The following is a 26,903-nucleotide window of genomic DNA, read 5'->3' as shown; positions in this document are numbered from 1 at the left end:
TTTTGTTTATTTTCGTATTAGCATGTAATAAAATAAGGAAATGCATCATAAAACAGGCATAACTGGGAAATTATCAACATCATTAGAAATTGAAACATACTCAAAAACATCTGTCTGAACAACACATTAAAGCCTTTGAACACAGCCATTATACGTATATCAGTCTATACCACAGGGGCAGAGTCTCACTGTGTGTGTATTGCATATGTATTTTTTGCACTGGTTGCATGTATATTGTGTTTTATATTATGATGTATTATGTATATTGTGTATTTGTCTTTTACGTTTCGGAGCTGGCTGATGCTGATCCTCCTCTTCAAACTCAGTGTCAGACTCTGAATTTTCAGAAATGTTATCCTCACTTTCTGAAACTGTTTCCTCTGCATCACCATCAAAACCCTGTCTCTTCAAATATCAACTGTAAGGCAGTCTGAACAGAGAATCGCTTTGCCATCTTGATCAGTTGTGGTATGGAACCACGCTGACAGAGATTTTTTATAGTGTCAGATCCCCAAGCTTGGTTCCCGCAAGACAGAGGGTGAAATGTGTGGGAATATGGGTGTAGATAGTGTTGGGTGCTCCAATGTTGCAACCTTCACACCAAGGGCCCATTCACCTGCTTTACTATCCACACACACACACACACACACACACACACACACACACACACACACACACACACACACACACACACACACAGAGAGGAGAAAGGGAAAATGAGGGTGCACAGAACCTATGATTTCCACACTTAAACTAGCTCCGGGTCTACTGGACCCGAACACCCTGTGTGTAATATAAATGTGATGGGGGGGTATACAGGGTCCTTGAAAATGTTTTCTGATTTATGTTCCTCACAGAAAATGAGCCAAAGCCAATGAATCTTAGTTCAAAAAAATAATTATTTGTATCACTTTTATAAAGCTAAAAACTGAAAACGGGTCCCACAGACCCGAAAACCTTATGAGGGTTAAGCAATAACATTTAACTGTATTTTTTCTAGGCCTACATACATTTACTATGTTGTTGGTGTTACATGTTATATGGAGCAATCTTTTCATATTCATGAGGTTCTATTTCATGTAAGCTACGCCGTCTAGGCCTCGCCTTATGGGCTTGTCCCGTGCGCGCACTGAAAAATTTCAACTATGCACCTATCAACGTGGGCACCGGCCACATTTCCCACGGTACCGTGTATATAAGGCGGCGCAAACCACCGCCCTTTTCTTTCAGCTTTTTGTACTGATCAACGAAAACGAAGATATGACTTCCAACAATAAGATGACCGGTGGCAGCGGCGTGGGCGAGGCCACGGACCAAGGCCACTGGAGAGCGCTCCTGTAAGAGCTGGCTGGCCCTTTTCAGGGTCTCAGTGCGCCTCCTGTCCCGCTTCCCTGGTGCCGGGTGACGGGCACCTGACGTGTTTCAGGTGCCTCGGCACTGAACACGCCGCGGCTGCCTTGGTTGCTCCCCCCGCCTGCCGCGCGCTGCCTGAAGAGGGGCTCCTCTCCAGGCACCTTTTTTTTTCTCCCCGTTGGTGGATCTCGCTGAGGCCATCGACATCTTCGGGGCCGGCGTTCCGGAAGCCCAGGACGCCGACGAGCACTTCGACGTTGACGACGTCGCCTCCTTGGACAACGTCTTTCCTGGTTCTGCGTCCGAGTTCTCCCGCTCTGGGGCTTCCACCGAAGCCACTGTCGTCCCAAGGGAGAGACCGCGCCGGATGGCCGATCTCTTCGGCGAGATCATGGGTGAGGCGGCGGCCATCAAGGGCATCCCTATGCCACCCCCGCCTCTCGCCCCCATGTCGGATGACATGCAGGGCGAGTGTTTTTTTTTGCACCTTGTCTTCCTCCCGGCGGACTACCCAGTGCCCCCTGTTCCCACCGGTTCAGCACCTTTTCACCGCTGCGGGTGAGGACCCCTCTACTCTGAAGGCCCCGGTGAGGGCCTTCACTGACTTCACCAACGTGGAAGGGTGGGCTGATACTTAGGCGAGGGGGATCCCTCGCCTGAAGCCTTCCCTAGCAGCGCTTCTCTGTCCGGGCGTCGGATGGCGTCCTAACGAGAAGCCGCTGCCCCCCCGACCGCCTCCAGAAGCAGATTACCGGCCTGACGGACAGGGTGTTCGTCTGCGCCTCGCAGTCTGCCGCGGCGGTCAACAACATCGCCCTGCTCTCCTCTGCCCTGGTCTCCTTGCCGGCTGGCAGGGATGCTTACGGCCCGGAGGAGGCTGACGGTTTCCCGATTCTCCAGCGCCATCCTTCAGCTGTGCCAGCCGGCAGCCATTTCGGCCGGCCGGCATATAGCGTGGGCCACCATGATCCAGAGGGCCATATGGCTCTCTCACACTGCGGTTCCGGAACGAAAGCGGGCCAGCCTCGTCCAGGGCCCATTAGCTACGGATGGACTGTTTTGGCCCCGGTTCTCGGAGGTGCTCGCTCACCAGCAGTCCGTCTGTGAGAACCGTTCCCGGTTCGGGGCGATTCTCAGGCTCCTCCCACCAGCAGGCCAGGAAGCGGGGTCCAGGCCGGTTCCAGCGCTCCAGGGGGCCGCCTCTGCCTCCAACCCCGATGCCGCAGCAGGACTCGCAGCAGCAGCAACAGCAGCAGCAGCAACAGCAGCCGCCGCCGCAGTCGGGGAGAGCAGCACCGCGGAGACAGTAGTTCCGCAAACTTGCTCCCACTTTTTCTTATACAAACAATAAAGAAAAGAAAGACCGTTCGACCGAACGGCACTACATACTCCCTAAAGAGCGATATTCCTTTAGATTACTTCTTTCCCCCCCTCAGCCAGATGGCTGTATTGTGGCGGCCGGACGGCGTGTTTACATAACCTCTGGTTCACCTGCTCCTAAGAAGCGGTGTCCCTTTGAGCTTCGTGGGCGGGTTGGAAACCCATTACACAAGCCTGTGGATACGGACGCATGTACTATTTTCCTAGTTTCCCACATTATCCCCTCTACCTCCCTTCTACAGTCTATGGAAGGTGAGGAGACGGGTCTGCGTGCTGTGGTTACAGCCAGCGGACAACACACGGTCATGAGTGCTACGGCTAGACGGCTCGTTGCCTGTTCAGCGGACACGAGCGCGGCGTCTAGACAGCTCGCTGTTTGTACAGCGACTAGCTCTGTAACGTCTACCACTCTCCCTGAGACTCCTCCCTTTCATGGGATGCCCCCCTTGGTCCACACACTGTGTGGAGGCGGTAGGGGCAGAGGAATACGGGTTATTCCTGGACAGCGTTCTTCAGCTGTCAGCTCGTCCTCTCTCGGACCACTATGCGTGTTGGCTAGAGCGGTGCGTTTTACCATCGTGGTTGGACTACACGTTGAGATGGGGTCATCCCATCCCATACATAACAATAAAATTAAATACGTAAGATTTCTAAGATGTGAAACCAATAAGCTAATTAGAAAGCTATCCATTGAACCTATACCAGACCACTTAGTTAATGTACGTATTGTGCACTGTTAAAGTTAACTTACAGAGCTTAGGGTTGAATCCAAATATCTACTACTATCCCATACATTTGTAATTTAGCATCATCCTAGAGGTAATTAAATGTTACACAGGCCATATGAGAATTAGATTAGCATCAAAATTCCTCAACAAACAAGTTCCTCAACTAAGGCAAATTTTTTGTGTCATAAATATGTCCATCATTTACAATTTTCAATAAATAATTAAAATCAATTAATTTAATATAAACTAAACGCCCACAGTCCCTCGTCTGCAATTCTTCACAGCAATCCATTTCACACTTACAATCTGACCTGTATGGCGGCACAGACATTATACATACATTAGCAGATAATGATTTAAGGCGCAGAACACTCACAAATTATTAAAAGATTGTTTTATTCACAATTGAATTGTAACAAATATAGTTAATTTAAAAAGTTTGCTGCTCTTAATATCACTTTTAATTTCGAAGCTCATTCGATTTTTATATAAATGTAGAATGTTTTTTGTCTTAATGGAATATTTACATTTTTCCAATCATAATAAACACAAAAATAAAGAAAAAAATCAAAACAATTCCAAACAAAATGAAAATACTGCATACAATGCTAAGTAAAATATGTGCAGCGGAATGATCATCGGCGATATGTCCTGCAATAACATTTCTGAGGTTTGGTCGCCACACTTAAAGCTTTTTATAAAGGATCGATTCACAACTAGAAAGGCATTGGAATGCGACACATCAATAATCAATATTGAAAGTATCACCACAATCAACCTACTTTGAAGAATAAACAAAACCAAATATGACAAAGATGTTCGAAAGAAGATAAGCATCAAGTTTGTAAAAGGTTACACGTTTAAGCATCTTGATGCCAATATATAACAATCAGAGGCCTTCAAATGCAACTCTTGTCCCATTTATTCCCTTCAACATGGTCAAAATACGAAAGGCCATCATCTGAATTTGCATTTTTCAATAATATAACACAATTGTAAGAAGTGATTTTAGCCAGCAAAGCTAATCAACCTATGCTAACCATTTACATATAGCAAATCACAGTGTCTAGTAATGACTCCAACCCATCTTTCATAGGCAACATTAGCCACCACAAATTGTGCTAACAAAACAAAAGTTGCGGAATGACAAACAAATTGATAAGTCATATTCATTTGTCCTCAGGTCAGCCATAATTCCTACTTCAAAATGTTGCACCTTTTTATTTCCAGAAAAGAAAATTAAAGCTAATCTGGTGGCCAAGAAGCCATGATGTGTTTGTTACGGTGTGTTCACAAGGTCTCTGGGCCACAGCTTCAGCACAACCCTGGGGGTCTAGCTCTGTAGACCCAGGCTGGAGGAGCACTACGCTACAGGCAGAGGAAGACCACACATTGTCAGGTGAAGCAGGGAAGACTCCCCCTTCTCTACCAGTTACATCCCTAAAGCTGGTCCTATGCATCAATAAATATCCACACAATACCCAAATGAGTTACTGAAAGTATTATTAAAAGTAACTGATACTTCTTTCACCAGACTGAGTTTAAACATTGTTGCCCAACTGTAACACAAACTTAGGACAAACAAAACGTACATGAGGTGTCATTATAAAAGCTTGACACAGGTAGTTTGGACAGGTAGATTGAAGCTTAATCTACCTGTCCAAAGAATAGAGAGGATCACATCTCTGAATGTATTGCACATTGCAAATGTCCTCCATCAGTATTGAGCCGGTACACTGCTTCCATTTTGTGCTTTCCAAGACAGAAAATATCCCACTAAAGCAAATAACACAAGATAACAAAAGACACAAACTTACAAAATACCAAGGGCAGTGGCCTGGGATATAGCCGTCAATTCAAATTGGATGACACATCCATTTAATCCTTTGTCTCCCCAATCCCGCCATAAATCTATGGATTGCATTCCATGTGTACTTTATCACACCATTATAACAACCATCGGCTAATCAGCGTGTCCTACTGGTTAGTCCTACTGGTTGCTCCTACTGCTTAGTCCTACTGGTCCCTCAAATGCAAGCAGTCTGAAGTCCAAACCAGTGCTTTCCAACAGATAGGCCTGGTGGTGCCTGATGTCATCTTAATGTTGAAGAACATCACATTAATCCCATAAACACACCCGGAGGACTTTGTTCCAGTGTCCAGATCCTACTTGAACAATTATAGAATAAATTAACAAGCTACATTTATTCTTTTAAACATCGGCATATGAAAACAACTTAAACCATAAACCTCAACTAAGAAAATAAACCAAACCAAAGATATTGCAGATGGGGCCACAGTGATATGAGAACGGCTTTTGAATGCGGTTGCTACTAGATTATGTGAAGGGATCTGGAAACCACTGGCAGAGGAGGGGGAGAAGAAAGGAAGGTTGTGGTACTGTAAAATCGTATCCTCTATGGAGAGGATTCAACCTGTGGATAAGAAGTAACTCTCTCATTAAGCTGACTTGTCCCATATCCTTCTTTATATACCTCATTGATTTAAAATCAGAATAATTTCTATCAGATTTTCGGTGAAGTCATATTATACGATCTAATAAATAATACGTGTTGATTTAACGCAAGATGTCATTTGCTCTCATTATTTGTTAGAAACCACATGGATGATACAAGGCCATTTCTGGTGTGTGATTTTGGATAATTCAACCACTAATTTCATCACTGAATTACCACATTATTGAGATGTCTTAGCCCATGAACATATGGACATGTTTTAGACTTTTTGTAATTCATCAGTGATCAACAAAAATTGAACTTGACCTAATGTGATATGAGGACAGTGCAACAAAGAATGCTATGGAATGGTCAGGTTCAATCTTTTGAAATGAACTTCCTTTGTTCTTTATTCAGTTGGATAGTTTTGAAATAAGAGGGAAAGCTTTTCAGTAAGATTCCATCACCACTAGATGGCAGTGTTCTACAGGAGGCTTAAGGTGGCGCCACTCATGTCCCGTTTACATTAAGGTCTGCTTTTACAGAGGCAGGTCCACATGTGGGTTGAGGAGGTAATGGAATCAAAAGATGTGATATTGAACTGGACCTTTGAAATCATGAGCAGTTTCTTAAACCTACGACCTTCCATTCATCAGCTACCAGACCACCTTAAAGAAAACCAACATGAAGGAAAACAAATCCAGATCAGTTCTATTTAACCTCTTTAGCTCGTCTCCATGTTGTTGTGTGTTCCCAGGCAGCGAAGGCACTAATTTGATGACTAAATAAGACAAAATGTTGGATCAGGAAAACCTTGCTCTCCAACACAGGCATCAACGTTTTAAACAAAGTACATTAAATACTGAACATCCAGAGTATAAGAGAAGGGACTCAAAAACCAATGGATGGGTATAAACAATACTGTGTGTGTGAGGCGCTCCTCACGGAGGAGCGAATATATCCTGCACTGGGCCAGGGGCCACAAGATGGGGAACTATTAGGGAGTGTGCCACAGATGTGGTGGTGGGGGCACTGTTGAGCTGTGGGAATATATGTGGTGAATGAGGGACTATGGGAGAAAGAGGCAACAGGCTGGTTTGGGATTCAAAGCTGCACAAAACCAAGCCTATTGTCAGTTGCCATTCATAGGGCAGAAAACATGTCAAACATTATATTAATTGGAAAATATTGGTACCGTAAACCTAAATTCTCAGGGTTTTCCCCAGACAACTGTTGATCCTGGATATGTTGAGCAGGCTCAGAGTTTGAACTTGAACCAAGCACCTAGACTAGGCTGCCGTCTTGTCTTTGTGGGCCTGGTCTGTGCTGTCCCTCCTGATGACGGGCAGCGGGTGGGCCTCGGTGTTAAAGACCCAGTGGTCGGAGGGGAGGTGGTCGTCCTCAGAGAACAACAGGTACAGGTACCTGGGAGAGAGAGGGGGTCAGGAGGATGGAGGTACACTTATACATACATCAGTCCTCTCACTCCATATACACAGGGAACCCAGGTCCTCTCACTCCATGTACACAGGGAACCAAGGTCCTCTCACTCCATGTACACAGGGAACCAAGGTCCTCTCACTCCATGTACACAGGGAACCAAGGTCCTCTCACTCCATGTACACAGGGAACCAAGGTCCTCTCACTCCATGTACACAGGGAACCAAGGTCCTCTCACTCCATATACACAGGAAACCAAGGTCCTCTCACTCCATATACACAGGGAACCAAGGTCCTCTCACTCCATATACACAGGGAATCAAGGTCCTCTCACTCCATATACACAGGGAACCCAGGTCCTCTCACTTCATATACACAGGGAACCAAGGTCCTCTCACTCCATATGTAGCCGAGCTAAATTTAATTTGATTTTGTTTTATTTTTTTATACCTTTTTTTATTGTGAACTCCATACCTTTTTTTTATTGTGAACTCCACCAAATATTGGTTCCTAAGTAAGTTGGTTTCGTTGTTCCCTATGGCATGCCTTTTGTTTCCCTGGGGAGTGGTTTGGCGTTGCACCTGTGTGTCTAGCGTCAGTGAGCGCTGATGCACGGAGCTGGTGAGTTGCGTTTGTGTCTCTCTCCGTTAGATTTTTATGTTAACCCCTTGTTTGTTGCCCTTGAACGGTTGTGGTGGTTCACACTGCTTTGCGACGTGCTTTTAGGCACGCGGGAGAAACTCTCTGGTGCATAGACAATTTCATTGAACTGTTGGAAGGGTGGACTTTTTAACTCGTAAACTAGCTTGAGCCGGTGGTAGCTTAGTTTTTTCCCGCCTTGATATTTCAAATGCAGTTGTGTGATCCGGTATGTGTGGTTAATTGTTTGCTTCCTTTGTTTTGTAGAGTGGAGAGTGATATCCCGGATTGTGTGTGACGCCCGTGTTGTTTTGTCTCCTTTTGAAAGGTATGCCTGTTATGTGTCTTTGTTTATGGTATAATATGTAAAATGAGTGTGAGAGGAAAATGACAATTCTCTATTCTATTTTATTTCCTTTATTAGTGTATATATTTAATATACTGTCTTTTTATTTAATTAATTTATTTGAGATCATTTTATACTTTGTTTACATTTTTATAATTTATTCCCTACATGTATTCATTGAAAGTCACAGGATATATTAAGCTAGCGGGAGTGAGCGCTGATGCACGGAGCTGAGTGGAGAGTGATATCCCGGATTGTGTGTGACGCCCGTGTTGTTTTGTCTCCTTTTGAAAGAATAAACCTCCAGTACTCGACTCCTGTGTGTGCCTCAATCAAAGATTGAAGACACAACGCAGAAAGACATCGGTTACACATATACACAGGGAATCAATTATGGCAAGTGACATACGGGCACTTGCCTTTTGTTTCTGAAAGGACACCATTGTGAAACTGGATTTATAGAGCATACGTTGACCTAGTGTCCAAACATGAACAAACTAATAAAGTGAATTATATTATCAGTTCAATTTTATGCACTGTTTGGCTCTTTCCGTTCATTAAACCATCTGGTTTGCCAATGTTTGACATTAATGTGTCTGCTATTTAGGATCTGAGCGATCCTTTTCAAGGCCGACTGTGGGCTTATTTAAGTCATTGGTTTGGAGAACCGAACATAGCCCTATAACTGTCCTACTATGACTGCTGTTCACTGTCTGAACATCTCTTTGAATGAAAGAGAAATGTGGGTCGAGTCTGATGAATGAAATGAGCCAGTTCTCTGATCCAAGCCTTTAAACACAGCTAATACTCATGAAAGATGTTTGATGCTTTTGAACACTCTTATCAATGGGCGTGATAAACAAATACATTTTGTTAAACATAAGCAATAAGTCAAGGAACATAGGTATACAAGGATTAATAAATATTCTATTTGACCAAGAATGAATCCTGATGGGCTGATTAAGATCGCTGAAGCCGTTCTCTGAGCGTCAGTCTGCTGTTGGCGTGACGTTGGGAGAAGCAGGTCTATGATTGTTTGGAGAACTCCGACATTTCAGTCACCTGCTGAACCGGCCTTTTCACAAAATTATTCCTAACTGCTAACAGCTCTATTAAGATTCAACTACACAAATGATTTCTAAATGCTATTTTATAACCTCCAATTGAAGGGATGGAGTGGGTCGCGTGATTGTGCTCTCAGCCCTGAGGGTCTGGAGAGGGGCCTAAAGGGACAGCTGGCTCTCTGCAGAGACACCACAGACAGAGGAGGCTGAAGGGGAGGACATGTGTGCGATATGGAGAGAGCGCCGGCCGGACAGACTAGCCAGACAGAAACGCACACACACATCTTGCACTTAGTAGGCTATTGGCTTAAAGATCCCATATCATGGTCTTGAGGGTTAATAATTGCATTTTGGGGTATAACTAGAATAAGGTTACACGCCTGTATGTTAATAATACCCCTTATTATTCTCACACTCTGCAAAACCAATTTCAGAATCTTTCAAGTCTGTTTTGTATTATGTCTCTTTAAAGGGGTAGTTCGGAATTTTGGACATAGGGCCTGATTCCCAAGTGAGCATTGGTATTCTATATCAATGGAGACAGTTTTCAACAAATTTCATACAGTCCTTCTAGTTGCAGAGTTCGCTCGTGCTAGGCTAGCGCAAGTCAACGGGCAATGCTAGCCTGCTATTAAAAACAGTCTTACCCACTCCACAGTACACCCGAGGTAAATCAATTATAACGACAGAATATAAATCTAAATGTCTGTTTATAGAATAATGTTAGAAATAAAACCAACCTTGCATTGCATTGCATTTTGAGGGAATTGCGGGGTCTCAGCAGCAGTGTTTATATTCCTGTACGTAGGCTACGGCAGCGGCGGACTGATACCTAGGTTCCGCTGTCATTGCTACAAACGCAGAGTACAGTGAACGAAGGAATTCTATAAGCGTATTAAATTAACAAGATATGCCCACATTTGGAGGAGTTAGCGATGCATCTGCTTTTGAAGACGATTATGAGGAATTTGTTGTATCCAACGAACCGTACATGTACGAGCCGGTGTTTTGATGTCCAAGCCAGCAGCAACAAGCCACAGTCGAGTCCTTTCTGGATCTCGCACTGGAAATTGGTGGAAACTTTGTGGTGCCCATCTGTACCGTTTATTTCTACAATTTCTAAAAGCACACTGAACCATCATGTTGCCTAGTCGTTCAATTGCGCTTCTGTCCCACGCTTCTCTGTTTACGTTCTTCTGTCGTGATTCGGTTACAAACCTAACCAGCGCATAGTAAAATTCCGCTTCTGCTGAGAGAGTAGTCCCTCGATGATTCATGCGATGCAAGGTTAGTTTTATTTCTAACATTATTCTATCAACACAGACATTTAAATCTATAGTCTGGCGTTATAATTGATTTACCTCGGGTGTACTGTGGAGTGGGTAAGACTGTTTTTAATAGCAGGCTAGCATTGCCCGTTGACTTGCGCTAGCCTAGCACGAGTGAACTCTGCAACTAGAAGGACTGTATGAAATGTGTTGAAAACTGTCTCCAGTGATATAGAATACCAATGCTCACTTGGGAATCAGGCCCTATGTCCAAAATTCCGAACTACCCCTTTAAGGCCCTCCGAGCAGCCCAGTCTGCCCTGATTGGTCAGCACGCCCAGTCTGTTGTGATTGGTCAGCACGCCCAGTCTGTTGTGATTGGTCAGCACGCCCACTCTGCTGTGATTGGTCAGCACGCCCACTCTGTTGTGATTGGTTAAACGCTTTGCGGGTGTGTCGGCAAATTCACACCATGGAGAAGTTGTTAACATTGCAGATAGCTCGGAGGCAGGACTTCTGCACTTCAGCATCTCCCACAGTCAGACGTCACACTGTTACAGAAGTAAAGTTGGAGCGCAAACAAACTGTTTCACACACTTAATGAGGGGCGTTTTCGGTGGGCGCGAATACTCCTGGCAGATTTTTCTATGTTAGCAGACATGTATACTTATGGCATATAACAGTCTAGAAAAGTCTAAAAAGCATGCTATCAGCCCTTTAACTCCTAGCTTAAACTGGAGAGCATTCTGCGTGGGAGAACAGTGACAAGATCAACGGACAATTGTGTGGCTGACAACTAGGGGTGTAACGGTACACAACAGTCACGGTTCGGTACGTACCTCGGTTTTGAAGTCACGGTACGGTACAGGACGGTTCGGTTCATAGTTATGGTGAAAAAACGGATTGCTTGACAGAACGAACATAAGTTTAATTAGTAACGAATTAAACAACAGTTTTAGCTGTCAGTATGAAACATACAAATAAAATGATGCAATTCTCCAATAACCTTAACATAAAATTAATGAAAAATCCAGTTTTAATGCTCAGTCTAGGCTCTTTAAGCTGGTATGTAAACAAAGAGTTTGTAACATATTCCTGCAGCTCTCTAAAGCTCTGAAGTTCTCATAAATATAATCAATCATTAAATAAAAGTGCAACTGCAGCCTTTAATTACAGCTTATGTATTTTATAATCTATTGGTGTTTTCATTGCCTCTCGTAGGTCAGAGGCAATGAAAACACCAATAGACCTGGTGATGGCATTTGCCCGTTCTGAATTCCCAGACAGGTGTAGGGGTTGATTAAATAGTGTAGGGAGCTGGGTTTGAACGATTTGAACAACTTTTTTTCATTTTGCAGCGGTGACAGTAACAGTAACACCTGGATGGTGCCGTCACGTTAAAATTGTACCGGGGGCGAAAATTTGTGCAAGTTCGATGTGTTCCCATTTGCATAGACGATCGCTGTTGAACAATGTCTGCACACAGCTTTCGACTTGTCCACTCGTCTTTCCCCATTGTGATAATTAACCTGGAATCCAAAGTTCTCCCACACTTGGGATTTAAATGACAGGGGGGCATCTTCAAGCTCCGGTTTTCTGTTGTCGCTCGCCATGCAGTTCGCTCTCAGTTCGCTAGTAGACATCAATCCACACACAGTCGCGATCGCGCTCTGCTACTGCTACTACGAGTTCGCGCACGTGCGAGCCGAGCCTAATAAGGCTAAACGGTCCGGGGGGAACTCCGACTTCAAGTTTTAAGTTCCGCACCGCAAAACAAGCCTTTACATTCGCCATATTAACGCTATGTACGCCACATTTACGGACCGCGGTACACCTCTGTAACCGCACCGAAGTGCCTGTACCGTGACGGTTCGGTTCAAATACGTGTACCGTTACACCCCTACTGACAACACAGTTAGACACAGACTCCCGATCAGCCACCAACAAGACTGTATTCACGCCGATAAGAAGAGAGAACCAGACCCAGAGCTTTTGGTGACAAATATCAACAGCAAACTAATAACTAGGACACATGGAGCCTTGCTTTGAGGCCAGCGAGCCCTGGAGTGAAGGGGACCTAAGAATAGCTGGTCGCTGCGTCCTTTAAACATCACTAAGGTCAAAACACTTCACACGGCTTCCATATTAACCTCACCTCCACATTTAGGTTATTGGATGACTTTGTGAGGTATACATGCATTATTAGTCATATATGACTGATGATGCATTTGATCATATATCAGATGCAACTGCTTATATCTTAATTTGTGATCTTATGTTTAGAAAATCAAGGAAATGTTTTTGTGCGTCTTGTGCAGTTTTTTGTAAGGGTTATTGTATGTTGAGTTATAATCTGAATCTACTCAATGTGAGGAAAAGCTGCCCATTATTTTCCAACTGAAGCCAGTTCCACTGATTGCTGTTTTCTCGTCATCCTACTTGAAGTGAACTGCTGCAGTGTGTGTGTGTGGGTGTGCGTGCGTGCGTGTTTACTTGAGGGTCTCAGCCTGGTAGAAGCTCTGCTGGACGTCGTCATGGTTGGGGGAGGTGGCGTAGACGTCTCTGATGCCGCTGTAGCCCGCCTCCACCCTGCAGTGCTGCTCAAGGGCCTGGAACACAACACAGGGGGAGGGGAGGAGCTTATACCCTGGCCTGCACACACTCAAGCACACAGGGGGAGGGGCGGAGCTTATACCCCCGCACACACTCAAGCACACAGGACTGAAGCTGCTTTGGGGCTCTTGAAAAGCGCTTTATAAATGCAATGAAGAATTATTATTATTATTATAGATAAGGTATAACTTTATTCATACCAGACGGGGAACTCTGGTGTCACTGCACAAAATGAAGCTACATAAATCCCAGCTGAAACACTTTGATATTGCATGCAACTATTTGCTTGTTTCGTTGTCGTCATGTTTATGATAAAGTTCTGAAAGTATTGTGACATGGAGTAGGGTTGAAGAGAGACGGGCGACTTTATTGGTCACCCAGACATATGGGTTATTGGTGTGCGGTGTGTTGCCATCCCTGACTGAAGCACTACGGCGAGGGTAGGGGTTGACCTTTAGACGACTCAGAGGCCAGCGGAGGCTGGATCCTTGCCGAGCCGGCGGCTGATCTGCCAGTGATACTTTGGGCGTTAGTGTCCCACGGGGGCACATATGAGGCCGACTATCGGTGCTAACCATGGTGGTCACTAATGTGACCACCAAACAACCAGAGGCTGGTAACTAGATGACGGGCTCCTCAAGTGAGCACTCGTAAGCAGATGACCAGTCGAGCCAGTAGCCGGTCCAGTGGGTTGCAAGGTTAGAATGCACGAGTTGCCACCTAGGTCGGAAAAACAGTCTGCCGCTTCTCATTCCCCAGCGCCGCTGTATCTCTGGCAGATCAGCAGCCGGCCTCGGCAAGGATGCGGCTTCTTCTGAGAGGACTTCTCAGCAGCCCTGCGCTGTAGTGCCTCCTTCAGTCAGGGAGGTCAACACGCTGCAGACCAGTGACTCATCTGTCCAGGTGACCAATGAAGTTGCCCCTATCCCTTTAGCCCTTTAGTTATATTTTAACCTTTTTATCATGGGGAACATTTGCGCCTATGACGTTTTCGTTTGGCATCAACTTGACCCGTGTGTTCTTGAACACTCAATGGAAGTGTTTCCATGCTGGATTTGGGTCCCACACCCCTCGCTTCAGGGAAGAACTCAATAACAAAAACAAACCTTTCCCAGAGTTGTAAATGAATGATTCCTTACCTTATGAACATTGAGATACTTAATATGTATTGATTGAGACGAAACCTGTGAGGTGTTCTGCCACAGCGATTAGAAGACATGCTTCCCTATTAAACCCCATTGTAATGACTGTAGCAAACTAAAGCACCTCACAGAACCGGTTAAATAGGACCCAGAGTGCATTGTACATCACCAATACACATATCTTTACAATGTCCAAGTGTTATAAGAGAGACAGCTAGCAAGAAAAACAGAACAAATAGAGGGAAAGAAAGGAAAGGAGGTGGAAATAGTTTTATTCCATCCATCCATCAATATTAATTCAGGACTAAAGCGACTGAACCAGAGTGCCCCTACCTGGACGGCCTCCCAACCCCAGTCGCGGTACTTGGGGTCGTGGGTGAACCTCCACATGTACATGAAGGTCTCGATGACCTCCGGCCTCAGGATGAAGTACTTCTCGTTCTGTCGCGTGGCGATGGCCTCCACGCCCCCGTCAAAGCGGAAGGCCTCTGGTCCCAGCTTCAGAGCTGCAGGGGAACCAGGGACATCCCATTACCACCAAACAACTAGAGACAGCCAGAGGAGCAGAGGAGCTGAGGGCGTCCAAACCGGGATACCACGCCTCAGCATGTTGGTTGATTGGACTAATTGTGGAAGAATAAATAATTTATTACAGGCATTGACGATTCATAATTAAAGAGTCGACGTGTTTTGCATGGAAGTCTTGAAGACCTAAATGCATGAAATAGTCTGAATATTCATGATGGCCGACTTCGACCTAACGTTCACGGGGGCATCACGTCAGCGTCTGGAGGAGCGTTGCCTGAACGTGTCATGACATTCAAGTCAGTAAATCGTCCTGAACATGTCCAGACAAATCCTTCCAAGTGCTTTTGTGTTAAATCCGTTAATAGAACAGCGCGGTCTCCTCTCCGTAGTCGCCAGCATCTCTTTGGGCCTTTATGATTCAAAGCCTCCCGTCAATGAGGTCACTCTAGAAGCTCATTGGTTTACTTTTCACACGCTGAATAACAAATAATAAGTAGTGCTGTCAAGTGATTAAAATATTGAATCGCGATTAATCGCAGTAATGTCATAGTTAACTTGCGATTAATCGCAGATTTTTTTCGATTCTAAATATCCCTTGATTTCGTGCTGCTAGCCTTTTAGTGAGATCAGAGAGTGTTGAGAAGAACATTAAGAAGGGAGACCCGCAGTGAATTCAACCCGGTCCACTTGACAACGGGTAGGTGCATGATGTTTCAATCACTGAACTTTCGAATAAAACTCTTGCTCAGCAAAGATGGGAAATAAGAACAGTAGAAATATTCCTACCCTACGTAGGCCTATACACATTACCAGGCTATCGAATAACGTCTACACACACTCACACACACACACACAAAAACACACACACACACACACACACACACACGGTGGCGGAGTGCTAATCGGGAGAGTCGGGCGAATTCCCGGTGGGCCGTTAACGTTTCGGGGCTGTCGGGCTGATTACTGCGGGATAACAATATTGCGTTTATAAAAGTTCCTTGCAGCGCCGTCCGGCAGCCTGAGCAGTGCACCCGCAACCTCTCACTCACTCAACATACGCAACGATGACAACAATGACAACATTGAACTCTTGTGCAGGCTCGAACAGACTGATGCACAAACACACACACACTTTTAAGGAGTTTTCACCCACTCCGTATCCTTGCTTGCCCCAACAAGTTTGTGCGGCGTGCTTGTTTATTTTTTTTCCGGTGTAGCTAGATCCGGTATGGTGTTGTCGTTTTTCTAACGTGACTAGTTGTTGCTAGACAGCAGGTTAGAAAACTACGTTTGCCAAGCAAAAAAAGCGTTAATCGTGCGATAAAAAAATTAACGCTGTTAAAATTGGTTTGCGTTAACGCCGTTAATAACACCATAAACTGACAGCACTAATAAGTAAAACATTTATTTTTTTTATGAAATTATGATAAATCAACATCTAATTCTGTCATTAAAATTAAATAATTCTTAGAGATAAAACGAAAAGGTGACCCCATGCTCAGAAAGTGAAGTGACCCTATGCTCAGAGAGACCCCACGCTCAGAGAGAGAGAGACCCCACGCTCAGAGAGAGAGAGACCCCACGCTCAGAGAGAGAGAGAGACACCCCACGCTCAGAGAGAGAGAGAGAGACCCCACGCTCAGAGAGAGAGAGAGACCCCACGCTCAGAGAGAGAGAGACCCCACGCTCAGAGAGAGAGACCCCACGCTCAGAGAGACCCCACGCTCAGAGAGACCCCACGCTCAGAGAGACCCCACGCTCAGAGAGAGACCCCACGCTCAGAGAGAGACCCCACGCTCAGAGAGAGAGAGAGACCCCACGCTCAGAGAGAGAGAGAGACCCCACGCTCAGAGAGAGAGAGACCCCACGCTCAGAGAGAGAGACCCCACGCTCAGAGAGAGAGACCCCACGCTCAGAGAGAGAGACCCCACGCTCAGAGAGAGAGAGACCCCACGCTCAGAGAGAGAGAGACCCCACGCTCAGAGAGAGAGACCCCACGCTCAGAGAGAGAGAGACCCCACGCTCAGAGAGAGAGACCCCACGCTCAGAGAGAGAGACCCCACGCTCAGAGAGACCCCACGCTCAGAGAGAGAGAGACCCCACGCTCAGAGAGAGAGACCCCACGCTCAGAGAGAGAGACCCCACGCTCAGAGAGAGAGACCCCACGCTCAGAGAGAGAGACCCCACGCTCAGAGAGAGACCCCACGCTCAGAGAGAGAGACCCCACGCTCAGAGAGACCCCACGCTCAGAGAGAGAGACCCCACGCTCAGAGAGAGAGACCCCACGCTCAGAGAGAGAGACCCCACGCTCAGAGAGACCCCCCACGCTCAGAGAGAGAGAGACCCCACGCTCAGAGAGAGAGACCCCACGCTCAGAGAGAGACCCCACGCTCAGAGAGAGAGACCCCACGCTCAGAGAGAGAGACCCCACGCTCAGAGAGAGAGACCCCACGCTCAGAGAGAGAGACCCCACGCTCAGAGAGAGAGACCCCACGCTCAGAGAGAGAGACCCCACGCTCAGAGAGACCCCCCACGCTCAGAGAGAGAGAGACCCCACGCTCAGAGAGAGAGACCCCACGCTCAGAGAGAGAGACCCCACGCTCAGAGAGAGAGACCCCACGCTCAGAGAGAGACCCCACGCTCAGAGAGAGTGCTGTGAGGACCTCGGTGTGCATGTTGTTTCTCCACACGCACCCTAAGGTGCACACGTTGGTGCCGGTCAGAGTGGTGGCCCATGACCCCCCTACGTGTGTGCGTGTTGCGGTCAGAGTGGTGTTCCGCGACGTGTGTGCGCGCATGATCTATAAGGAGAGGACTGTGCTCCTGGTCATACTTGTGCGGGCGTACGACTCGTGGCAGGTGCGAGCGATCTCGGCCGCCAGCTCCATCTGGTGGCCGGTCTGGTCGCCGGGGGCGCCGTCCGCACCCAGGGCGATCATGCCCCCCGCGAAGCACGTCAGGTGGCCCATCTTGTGCTCCAGAAGACCCCCCTTCCACTCAGCGATGTATGTCAGCCCCCCGCTGGACTTCCTGATCAGGTTGGTCTCGATGGCCTGAGGGACGCAGAGGAAAACCAACGATGGATACTTAGATACACCCCTCCTGTGTTTGTGCGGCCTGAGCCAGAATGGACTGGTATCTGTTTGTGAGGTGGGGGGTCGAATCTCAGTTTTTGAATGCTTGGTTTCATTTAATACAAACAAATGTATACAAAAGATTATACTTTTTTTAATGCATAGTTGGGGACTGCGGATAGCAGGCTATGTTACATGTCATCTGGATATCCCAGTGATGAAATATATGTGTCAGCGAGCTAGACGTTGAGAACTCTTCACGTCAACGCTTCTGTTTAGGAACCGGTAAGCATCATAAGAATTGCCAAGTATAGGAGGACAGGATTATCATCAGTTAGTTTTGGACGTTCAAACATGGTTGAATATTCTGCTAGCACTTTGACAGCTGCCGTCCAGTGTGAGGATACACATTACCCAGTGCGGCATTACACTTCTAATGGTTTAAGAAGGGATGTAATAATGAACGTATTCAGCGGCTATTTCAACGAGTCCATAAGACACCAAACAGCTGTACCTACCATAATTAATGTGCTGGTTATGTAGTCACCATAAATAGAACAGATAGCGACGATCCGACCCTCACAATAGCGGCTGGGTGATTTATCACCGGTAAATAGCACTAGTCCTGCTGTGGAATTTATTTAAATGCTTAATGTTGAAACCACCTAAGATCATTGAAAGAAGGCCTCATACTGTCCAGAGCGTGGGTCTTTAGGCTGAAGCTATGATGTGACCAAGGCCAACTCAGATTGACCGGTGGACCGCAAAGCCACTGACGTGATGTTGTTGTTCTGCTACTTTATTAAAATTACACCTTTGTTTCACCAATTTAACCGAAAAAAGGATCATTAGATCAAACCCTGATTGTGCAGCCGTGGTCTCCGCCCGCTGCGTTTACAGTGAAAGATGTGCACTATTAATCGACTGATTTATCTTCTCTCCACCGAATATACAGATATTACTAATTATGAATTCAGGGAAGCCCCAGTGTGTGTGTGTGGCGGGGAGGGGGGGGCGGGGACATATGTAACACAAGGTACCTAAACCTACCTCAAGTGTTCTAATAGGGAAAAGACAAGTTCCCTGATTGCTGGTTCTATCCTATAATTGGCTGAAACGGGACATTTTTGTACTCGATCATTCTACCGTTAACTCGGTTGGTTTATGGGGATGTTTACTTATGCAATATTGCAACTACTGCACCACTATGTTCAGGGTTTACTGCTTCAGTAAGCCAAAGGTTCACAAAGACAACCATTAAAACCATTAATGACATAATGTCAAATACAGCTGCAGACCAATGTATATGGATTGCTTATAGCAGTTCCTTTTAAAAAACAGAAACTTAGCGAGCTACTTGAATGACATAACCTGAATCTGAAATTCAATAAGATGCTTTGGATAAAGTGGATTCGAATTAGAGAACAAGTTCCAAATCTTAGTCAAATGTATCACATTTTGTTGAGGGGAAATCTTCATAATTCATACTTATGGTAATAAGAATGTCACATTTCATGACAAGAAAACCAATAAAGACAATTTAGAGTGAGTGCTAGAGGTGCTACACAGAGATAAAGACACAGGTGCCTTAGTGCTTTTTACTGCTGCGTCGCCAACGGTCCTCATTATGATACCACCAGCCCATAGCCGGGCGGCCACTTCCTTCACCTCTTCTCATCCACATTAACTCCCTTCCAAGAACACTGATTACCACGGTGTGGGCTGGAGCGGCAGCTGCATCTGCTTTTCAATTTGCTAATGTGTGTGTGTGAGTGTGTGTGTGTGTGTGGGGAACAGATTCTCCTTGATTAGTTTCCTATGGTTGCTGATGTTCTCTGCATGTTTCCCTCCCCTGGTTCTCGGCCCACCTGGCACCCACCTTGTTCAGAGGAGGATGCTGCTCTTCACCAGTACCCCATCCCTTCACTGTGATTGGTCGTTTTGTGAGGATGTGTCGTTTCATGTAAGCTCCATGTAAACTTAGTTTACCATTCAGAAAGGCAGCAATGTCTTCCAGAGGCTTATCTATACATCCTCATTATGCATCTGCCTAAGCAAGGAGTAGATTAACTCCAACAGTACTGAGGTTGAGATTGGTTCAATTGGTGAATCAAAGGTGTATTTTTAATAAAGTAGGAAACAACCAACTCATGTCATTGGCTTTGGGATGCACTCCTCAATCTGAGTTGGACTTGGTTACAGCAGTGCTTCAATGCGGCCTAAAGACTCAAAGTATGAGAGCTTCTTTCTCTCTACGAGAGACCATCCTCACACCATCCACCTACCTGCAGGGCATCGTAGTACATCTTCTTGGCTTCCTCGTCAGTCTTGTCAGACATAATCCAGGCTTTCAGCAGATACTCATAGAAACTGTCACCCAGACCGCCAACAGAAACGTGATCTGCAAGAGAAAACATTTAGATGTAAAGTTTGTTGACCACAAACACGCACACACAGACACAGTGTGTGACGGAGTGCGTTTGACAGGAGTGTGACGTATTCGGTGACAGCATCCTAGTGTCCCTTCTGGCTGGCTGTGCTTGTACACAGATAACAATGGCTTCCCGCACAAGGCCTATCTACAGTATAAGGATGCCATTAACCAGGCGCAGCCTCTTGTTGGGAGTGACCTGAGGCACCAGACCCTGCATACTCCAATAGGACATCAGACTGTAGGACTCTCCCATAAGGAGCAGGATGCAGAAGGCCTATATAAGGTCACCATGATTGTTTGGCACCGTTACATATTGTACAGACTGAATCTATAGAATCTTTGCAAGCAGGAAAGTGAAGGAAAGTGGGTCTGGATTTGGTGGTCTCTGTCGGTATATAAATGCACACGGCCAAGCACATCTCATGGTCTCGGAGTGAACATGACAAAGAAGTAGATGGGATTGAGGGAGCCTGGGGGACAGGGCGAAGGGGGTGAACAAATGAGGTGCTAGGTGGACTCACGTTGCCCCCACTGCCCGCTGTTGGGGTTCAGGTAGTTGGGATACAAGCCGTGAGGTTTGTCCAATCGTTCCAGCACTTTCCGGATGTTCATCACCTGAATAGAGAAATCACAATCAATGCAATACAACAACCATGGATCAATACAATGAATTCAGACTTCATGGCCAGTGAAAGGGACTGGGAGGGCGTTGCTCATGCACAACCCTGACATGACTTCACACACAGCCTCCTTTACAGCAGGGGTCCCAACCGTTTTTGTTCCAAGGACTGGCATATTCATCAGAAAAAAATTCATTGTTTTTCAAGATGTGTCATATTCACAACAATCAAAGCAACAGGAATGAAATGCTTGAATCTAAGGCTCCCTTCATCAATGGAATAATATAAAATAATAGAATTTGTGAGAGAAACACAAGAAAAGATGCCTGAGACCTAAATAAACCCAAAAGTAGTGCAAAGACACAGTGGTTTAGTTGCATATTATGAACTAGGTGGCAACGAAGGCTAGATGTACAAATTTAATGATATACCAACATTTAAACTTTCAGAACAATTCACAAAATGTTTCCCTTTTCTGGACTCTATGTGTTTTTTCTGGAAATGTTTGAAGGCCCGGTTCTAACGGGTTGGGAATCAATGCTCCCCAGGACCGGACCTCGTCCCCCAGCGGTACCTTCTGAGCGAACTCGGGGTTCCCAGAGAGCTTGCTCAGGTGCATGAACTCCAGATGCAGCGTCCCGTACTCGGCCAGGATGCTGCTGCCGCCCGACGCCCAGGGCCAGTTCCTCCCGATCCCGCTGGCGGAGGGTCAGAGGAACACAGGTCAGCTTTGGGTTCTTGTTTCTAACACAGACTGAGCTTAAATTAACTCTATACAGGTAAAGGAGAAAACTCAAACTCGCAGAAAAATACACAATAAAGGTTTGAATGAGATGTTATAGGATTCTAAATTGTGTTGATTAAAGACAGAAGCGTTGCAGTAAGCATTAGTGGAAGGCCCTTATGAGTTGATAGGAGAGGCGCATGGGGACAGACCAGCAGGACCAATCCAAAGTTCTCGGGTGTGTGTGTATGCATTCCTTCTCGTGTGTGTGTACATTTACATTTACATTTTACATTTAGGGCATTTAGCAGACGCTTTTATCCAAAGCGACTTACAATAAGTACATTTGTCATAAGAAGTGCATCAATATATCGGTACAGAAAGGATGTTCATAGAACCAAGTGCAAGTACAACAATCGCTAGGCTAACCAATTCCCCATGTTACAGCAATGATACCAGCTACTGCAGTTGCTACACAGTTAAGTACCATAATACAATACAATACAATACAATACAATACAATACAACACAATACAATACAGTGTACACTGGTGGCCAGAAGGGGGAGGGTGGCTATGCAGTGTCGAGGTGGACTCTGAACAGGTGAGTCTTGAGTCTTTTTCGGAAGATAGTGAGCGACTCTGCGGTCCTGAGAGTGGCAGGGAGCTCGTTCCACCACTGAGGTCCCAAAACCGAGAAAAGTAGTGACTTTGCTGAACGGCCTTTGCTAGCTCTTAGCGATGGCGGTACCAGACGTCCAGCTGAGATAGTTGAGCGGAGGGATCGAACTGGGGTGTGTGGCTTTAGCAATGCTTGGAGGTAGGCAGGGGCAGTTCCATCGACTGCCTTGTATGCCAGTATGCCAGTGTGTATGCATTCATTCCGGTGTAAGTAAGTAAGTAAGTAAGTAAGTAAGTAAGTAAGTAAGTAAGTGTGTGTGTGTGTGTGTGTATGCGTTTGTGTTCGCGTGCGTGTATGCCTTTGTTCTCTTGTGTGTGTGTGTATTAGTTAGTTCTCGTGTGTGTGTGTATGCGTTCGTTCTCGTGTGTGTGTGTGTATGCATTCATTCTCGTGTGCGTGTGTGTATGCATTCGTTCTCGTGTGTGTGTGTATGTGTTCGTTCTCGTGTGCGTGTGTGTATGAATTCATTCTCGTGTGTGTGTGTATGCGTTCGTTCTCTTGTGTGTGTATGTGTTCGTTCTCGTATTTGTGTATGCATTCGTTCTCGTGTGCGTGTGTGTATGAATTCATTCTCGTGTGTGTGTGTATGCATCTCGTGTGCGTGTGTTAGATGAGCAGAGGCAGATGACTTCCAGGGCGAGGAATGATGGACATGTTGGCGATGGCGCTTCGAGTACCATTCATGAATACAGAAACCCCCCCCACCCACACACACAGGGTTCATGCAAACCCTTCATCTATCAAGGTTACTGATGATGTGTGTGTGGGGGGGGGGGCAGCAATTGAGAAAAATTAGAAGCCGAGACTTGGGTGAAGTGCTTACATGAGAAAGGAAAACACACACGCACACACACACACTTCTTCTGGGTACCCATACTAATGATCTAGAAGCTTCAAGCCTCACACAGTGCCAGCCACAATTAGTTTCCCATTACAGCGTGGATTAATCCCCCTGCCGCCCAGACACGGGACCCCCAGGCCTCCGTCCGCCCGGGCCCTGGTCTCAGACCCCGGGTGACGCAGTGGAACTGGGGTTGATGATTGTTACGAAATGAATTTCATGAAACAACTTTATTCGGCCTGTTATAGACTGCAATTAGGTTGCGTGTTTGTGTGTGTATTTCTGTGTGTGTGTGTCATGGCGGTGTCTCTCACACCAGCAGTGGAGTCTCATTCAGAAGGATGTCCCCACCACTGCGTGTGCTGTGTAACCTGTGCTCTCTCTCCACAGGCTGACCCGAGGCTGCTGTGTGACGCCAAGGACGCAACTTCCGGGTAGCCCACTTGGTTTGGTTAGGAGGACGCTTAGCGTCGACCTGCTATCTCGGTTTGTATCCATTTTTCTGGTATTTATATCTGCGACTTGTTCTGTATACTCTGTATTGTATTCGCTGTTTCATCGTTGGAGCTCCGTCTGCATCAACCACCGTAAGCATGGACTCCGGTTGCTCTTGTTCCGCCTTTCTCATGGATAAGATAGTTCTGTTAGAGAGACGTATATGTCAGTTAGAGGATGAAAGGGTAGCGAGCATAAAGAAGACAGATACTCCAGAAAGTATAGAGAAAAGACCCGCCAGGCGGACTCGAAGAGCTAACGCCATCGATAGCAGTGACTCCGTCAAGGCAACCCTGTCGGCAGCACCACTTGCGAAGGCGGACAGCAGCCTGCCTCGCAAGTCTTTGTCGGGGGTAAAAACGCTAGTCATAGGCGACTCTGTTACACGTAAAGTTGGACTACATAATGCAAGTTATTTACCTACCCGGGGCCAGGGCTCCCGACATTGAAGCTAATCTTAGGGTGCATACGGAGTTTAGATGCACCAAACACCGACACTAGTTTCGACAACATTGTAGTTCATGTCGGCACCAACGATGCTAGGACGAGACAAACCGAGGTCACAAAAAGCCACATAGCTAGGCTTTGTGAGAAAGATGTGTCGGCATCGATTAATTTTCACTCCCCGATAAGAGTAATGATGAGCGTTATAAATAGCAGATTATTGTATCTAAATCGCTAGCTGGCACGATATAGTTCAGACTCAGAGCAGGGCTTTGGTTTCATAGATAACTGGCCCTCCTTGTGGGGTCGCCTGGTGTGCTCATGAGAGACGGTCTTCACCCTACTGGATTAGGCGCCTCAATTATGTCAAAAAACATAGATAAATGTCTTCGCCAGGCGTGACTCATCCACTCACAGCACGCTGGGTTGCAGGTGTTTAGCAAATCTGCTAGCAACATGAGTCTAGAACAGCAGGTGGGTAAGCTGGTAAGTCAGGATGATGTATCTACAGTATTGCATCAACCCTTTCAGAGTGTGAACCGGACTCCCTCTGAAAATAACGCTGTACCTATCTGTACGGCGGTCTCGAGGTGTAAAGCCCGCAGGCGAAGGCCGTGAACAGTATGCTAAAATCGCCCTGACCACTCCAAGATGCACCACGGGGCCGTCATGGAGGGAGATCAATCCATCAGAGAGTGAGAGAGGAAGAGGCATCTCCAAGGATGACCATGGCAAATCGTGGCATCCCAGCCCAGAGCTGGAGGAATCATTTCAACTCTGCGCTGCAGGCCTTGTCGGGCGCCCTACTCGGCCCCCTTCTCTGTCACGCCGGCAGCGGCCTACTTTCTTTCTGCACTTCCTTGTCACTCCATTGTCTATCGGCGTTTATGCCCCCCCCTGATATCCATCTCCCTGTTCCTCTTCCTGGGGGAACGACATTGAGGCGCGATTGATTCACAGTTAGCAATTTAATTACAGCCCTCAAATCCCGGCTGCCGACCGGCGCATGTATCCCTGGGTTTGGACCCGCCAAGCATTTGGAAATCTCCATTCGGCTTTCCTATATTCACCTACTGCCGACTAGGAGGCAACATTTAGTAATTGAAAAACAAACGTCATCCAGTTCCATAGCTCCCTTCCTGCTGAATCCTTCCTTCTGCACATATACCATGTCGGACATAGATTTTCTTATATATCTCATATTCTAAAGAAACCACTATATTATACAAATTTTTTAGTCACGCATCAAATAATCATGATTCTATTTATATATTTCAAAGTCAATATTGTTGCTGTAATCCTGTAATATATATTACTGGATTAGGAACACTAAGAATATTAATCTAAAATATTATGCATCATGGATAATCCAATTTACTAAAACTGTAATTTTTATCATACACCCTGCATGCTTGCTAATATACCATTTCAAGGTCATGATTACTTCACAGCGTTCAACAGCCTGGAGGCAAAGATAAGGAGCCGTCTATGAAACAAAGCTATGGGCTGTAGGGTTGGCTGCCTACTGTCCGGCATGTACTGCTCATCAGTGACTGGACACCGGACACTTCTCTGGAGACTCTCTTGGCCATAGGACTAGAGACAATGCATACCAATCAATCCACAATATAACATTATGTATTTGGTTGACAAACCCTTTCAAATAGGAGAAGTAGATTACTTTATGCCACCATGCCAATCCAGCCGTCAAGATGTAGCCCTTTTCTGTTTTTACAACGTCTCCAGCTCTGTGTAGAGCCCACCGTATTGTGCTCTGTGTAGAGCCCCACAGTATTGTGCTCTGTGTAGAGCCCCACAGTATTGTGCTCTGTGTAGAGCCCACAGTATTGTGCTCTGTGTAGAGCCCCACAGTATTGTGCTCTGTGTAGAGTCCCACAGTATTGTGCGTTGCATAGGCTACTGCGTTAGTATGTCAGAAAAGTCTCAGGTTCTCATTCCGTTGTACTTGCTTTTCATTTGCACAATCCCAAAGTGCTGCACAGGGCTGCAACACAACGTGCAGGTAGAATTAAAACCATCATACAGGATTTAAAAATAACCTGATGTTCTTTTAACATCGTCACAACTGTTCCAACGTTGGGCTACACAGAGCCCTCAACACGCGCCTCAGTTCTCCTTCACTTGGGGACCGTTTATATACACTGTGTCCCGATCAAACACAGACCTATATTGACCTTTTATCCTAGTTATACCTCACCTCATCTTCAAATAAATACCTTACATATTATTCCAAAAAGCTATTTTAATGTGGCCAATCTAAACTACAGGGCTTTCTTCATGGACCTTCTTTGTGGATCTAGTTCTGGAGAGCAGCTTGTTCAAACAGCCTCTGGCTCTGTTCTAATCTCCTTGGCATCAAGTCGAGTCAAGCTTTAAAACAGTGTGTGTGTGTGTGTGTGTGTGTGTGTGTGTGTCGGTTTGTGTGTGTGTTTGTTCGTGTGAGGCCAACCAGTGACGGTGTCACTGCAGGACAGTAGAGCTGAATATGGCCTGTAACCTGGTCAGTAGAGATCAGAAACATTAGCCAATCATCAAAGCCTATTGTCATGGAAGAACTAGCCACCGACGCGTGACTTAATGTTGACTAAAACCAAGACACACGACTGGCCTAC

General features: G+C 46.1%; 1 protein-coding gene and 1 long non-coding RNA gene across 2 annotated transcripts in view; both read right to left on the bottom strand.

Moving 5' to 3' along the window:
- Nucleotides 1-3,838: 3,838 nt before the first annotated feature.
- The window catches only part of man1a1 (mannosidase, alpha, class 1A, member 1), a 99,673-nt gene continuing 76,608 nt past the window's right edge, over nucleotides 3,839-26,903 (bottom strand). The window contains exons 6-12 of the mRNA XM_060042107.1: nucleotides 21,660-21,783; nucleotides 20,987-21,080; nucleotides 20,317-20,432; nucleotides 17,791-18,010; nucleotides 14,763-14,935; nucleotides 13,168-13,283; nucleotides 3,839-7,342 (exon numbers count right to left, since the gene is read on the bottom strand). Coding sequence (XP_059898090.1) covers nucleotides 7,207-7,342; nucleotides 13,168-13,283; nucleotides 14,763-14,935; nucleotides 17,791-18,010; nucleotides 20,317-20,432; nucleotides 20,987-21,080; nucleotides 21,660-21,783 — 979 coding nt within the window. The 3' untranslated portion in view covers nucleotides 3,839-7,206. The remainder of the gene's footprint in view (nucleotides 7,343-13,167; nucleotides 13,284-14,762; nucleotides 14,936-17,790; nucleotides 18,011-20,316; nucleotides 20,433-20,986; nucleotides 21,081-21,659; nucleotides 21,784-26,903) is intronic.
- Nucleotides 7,349-11,466, bottom strand: LOC132450131 (uncharacterized). Its single transcript, XR_009523797.1, has 3 exons — nucleotides 10,962-11,466; nucleotides 8,752-9,868; nucleotides 7,349-7,690 (listed from the first exon to the last, which is right to left on the bottom strand). It is a non-coding gene; the product is annotated as an uncharacterized LOC132450131 (long non-coding RNA).

Source organism: Gadus macrocephalus, chromosome 21 (genome assembly GCF_031168955.1).
Source record: "Gadus macrocephalus chromosome 21, ASM3116895v1".
Taxonomy (NCBI): domain Eukaryota; kingdom Metazoa; phylum Chordata; class Actinopteri; order Gadiformes; family Gadidae; genus Gadus; species Gadus macrocephalus.
This window is presented reverse-complemented; position numbering and strand designations above follow the sequence as displayed.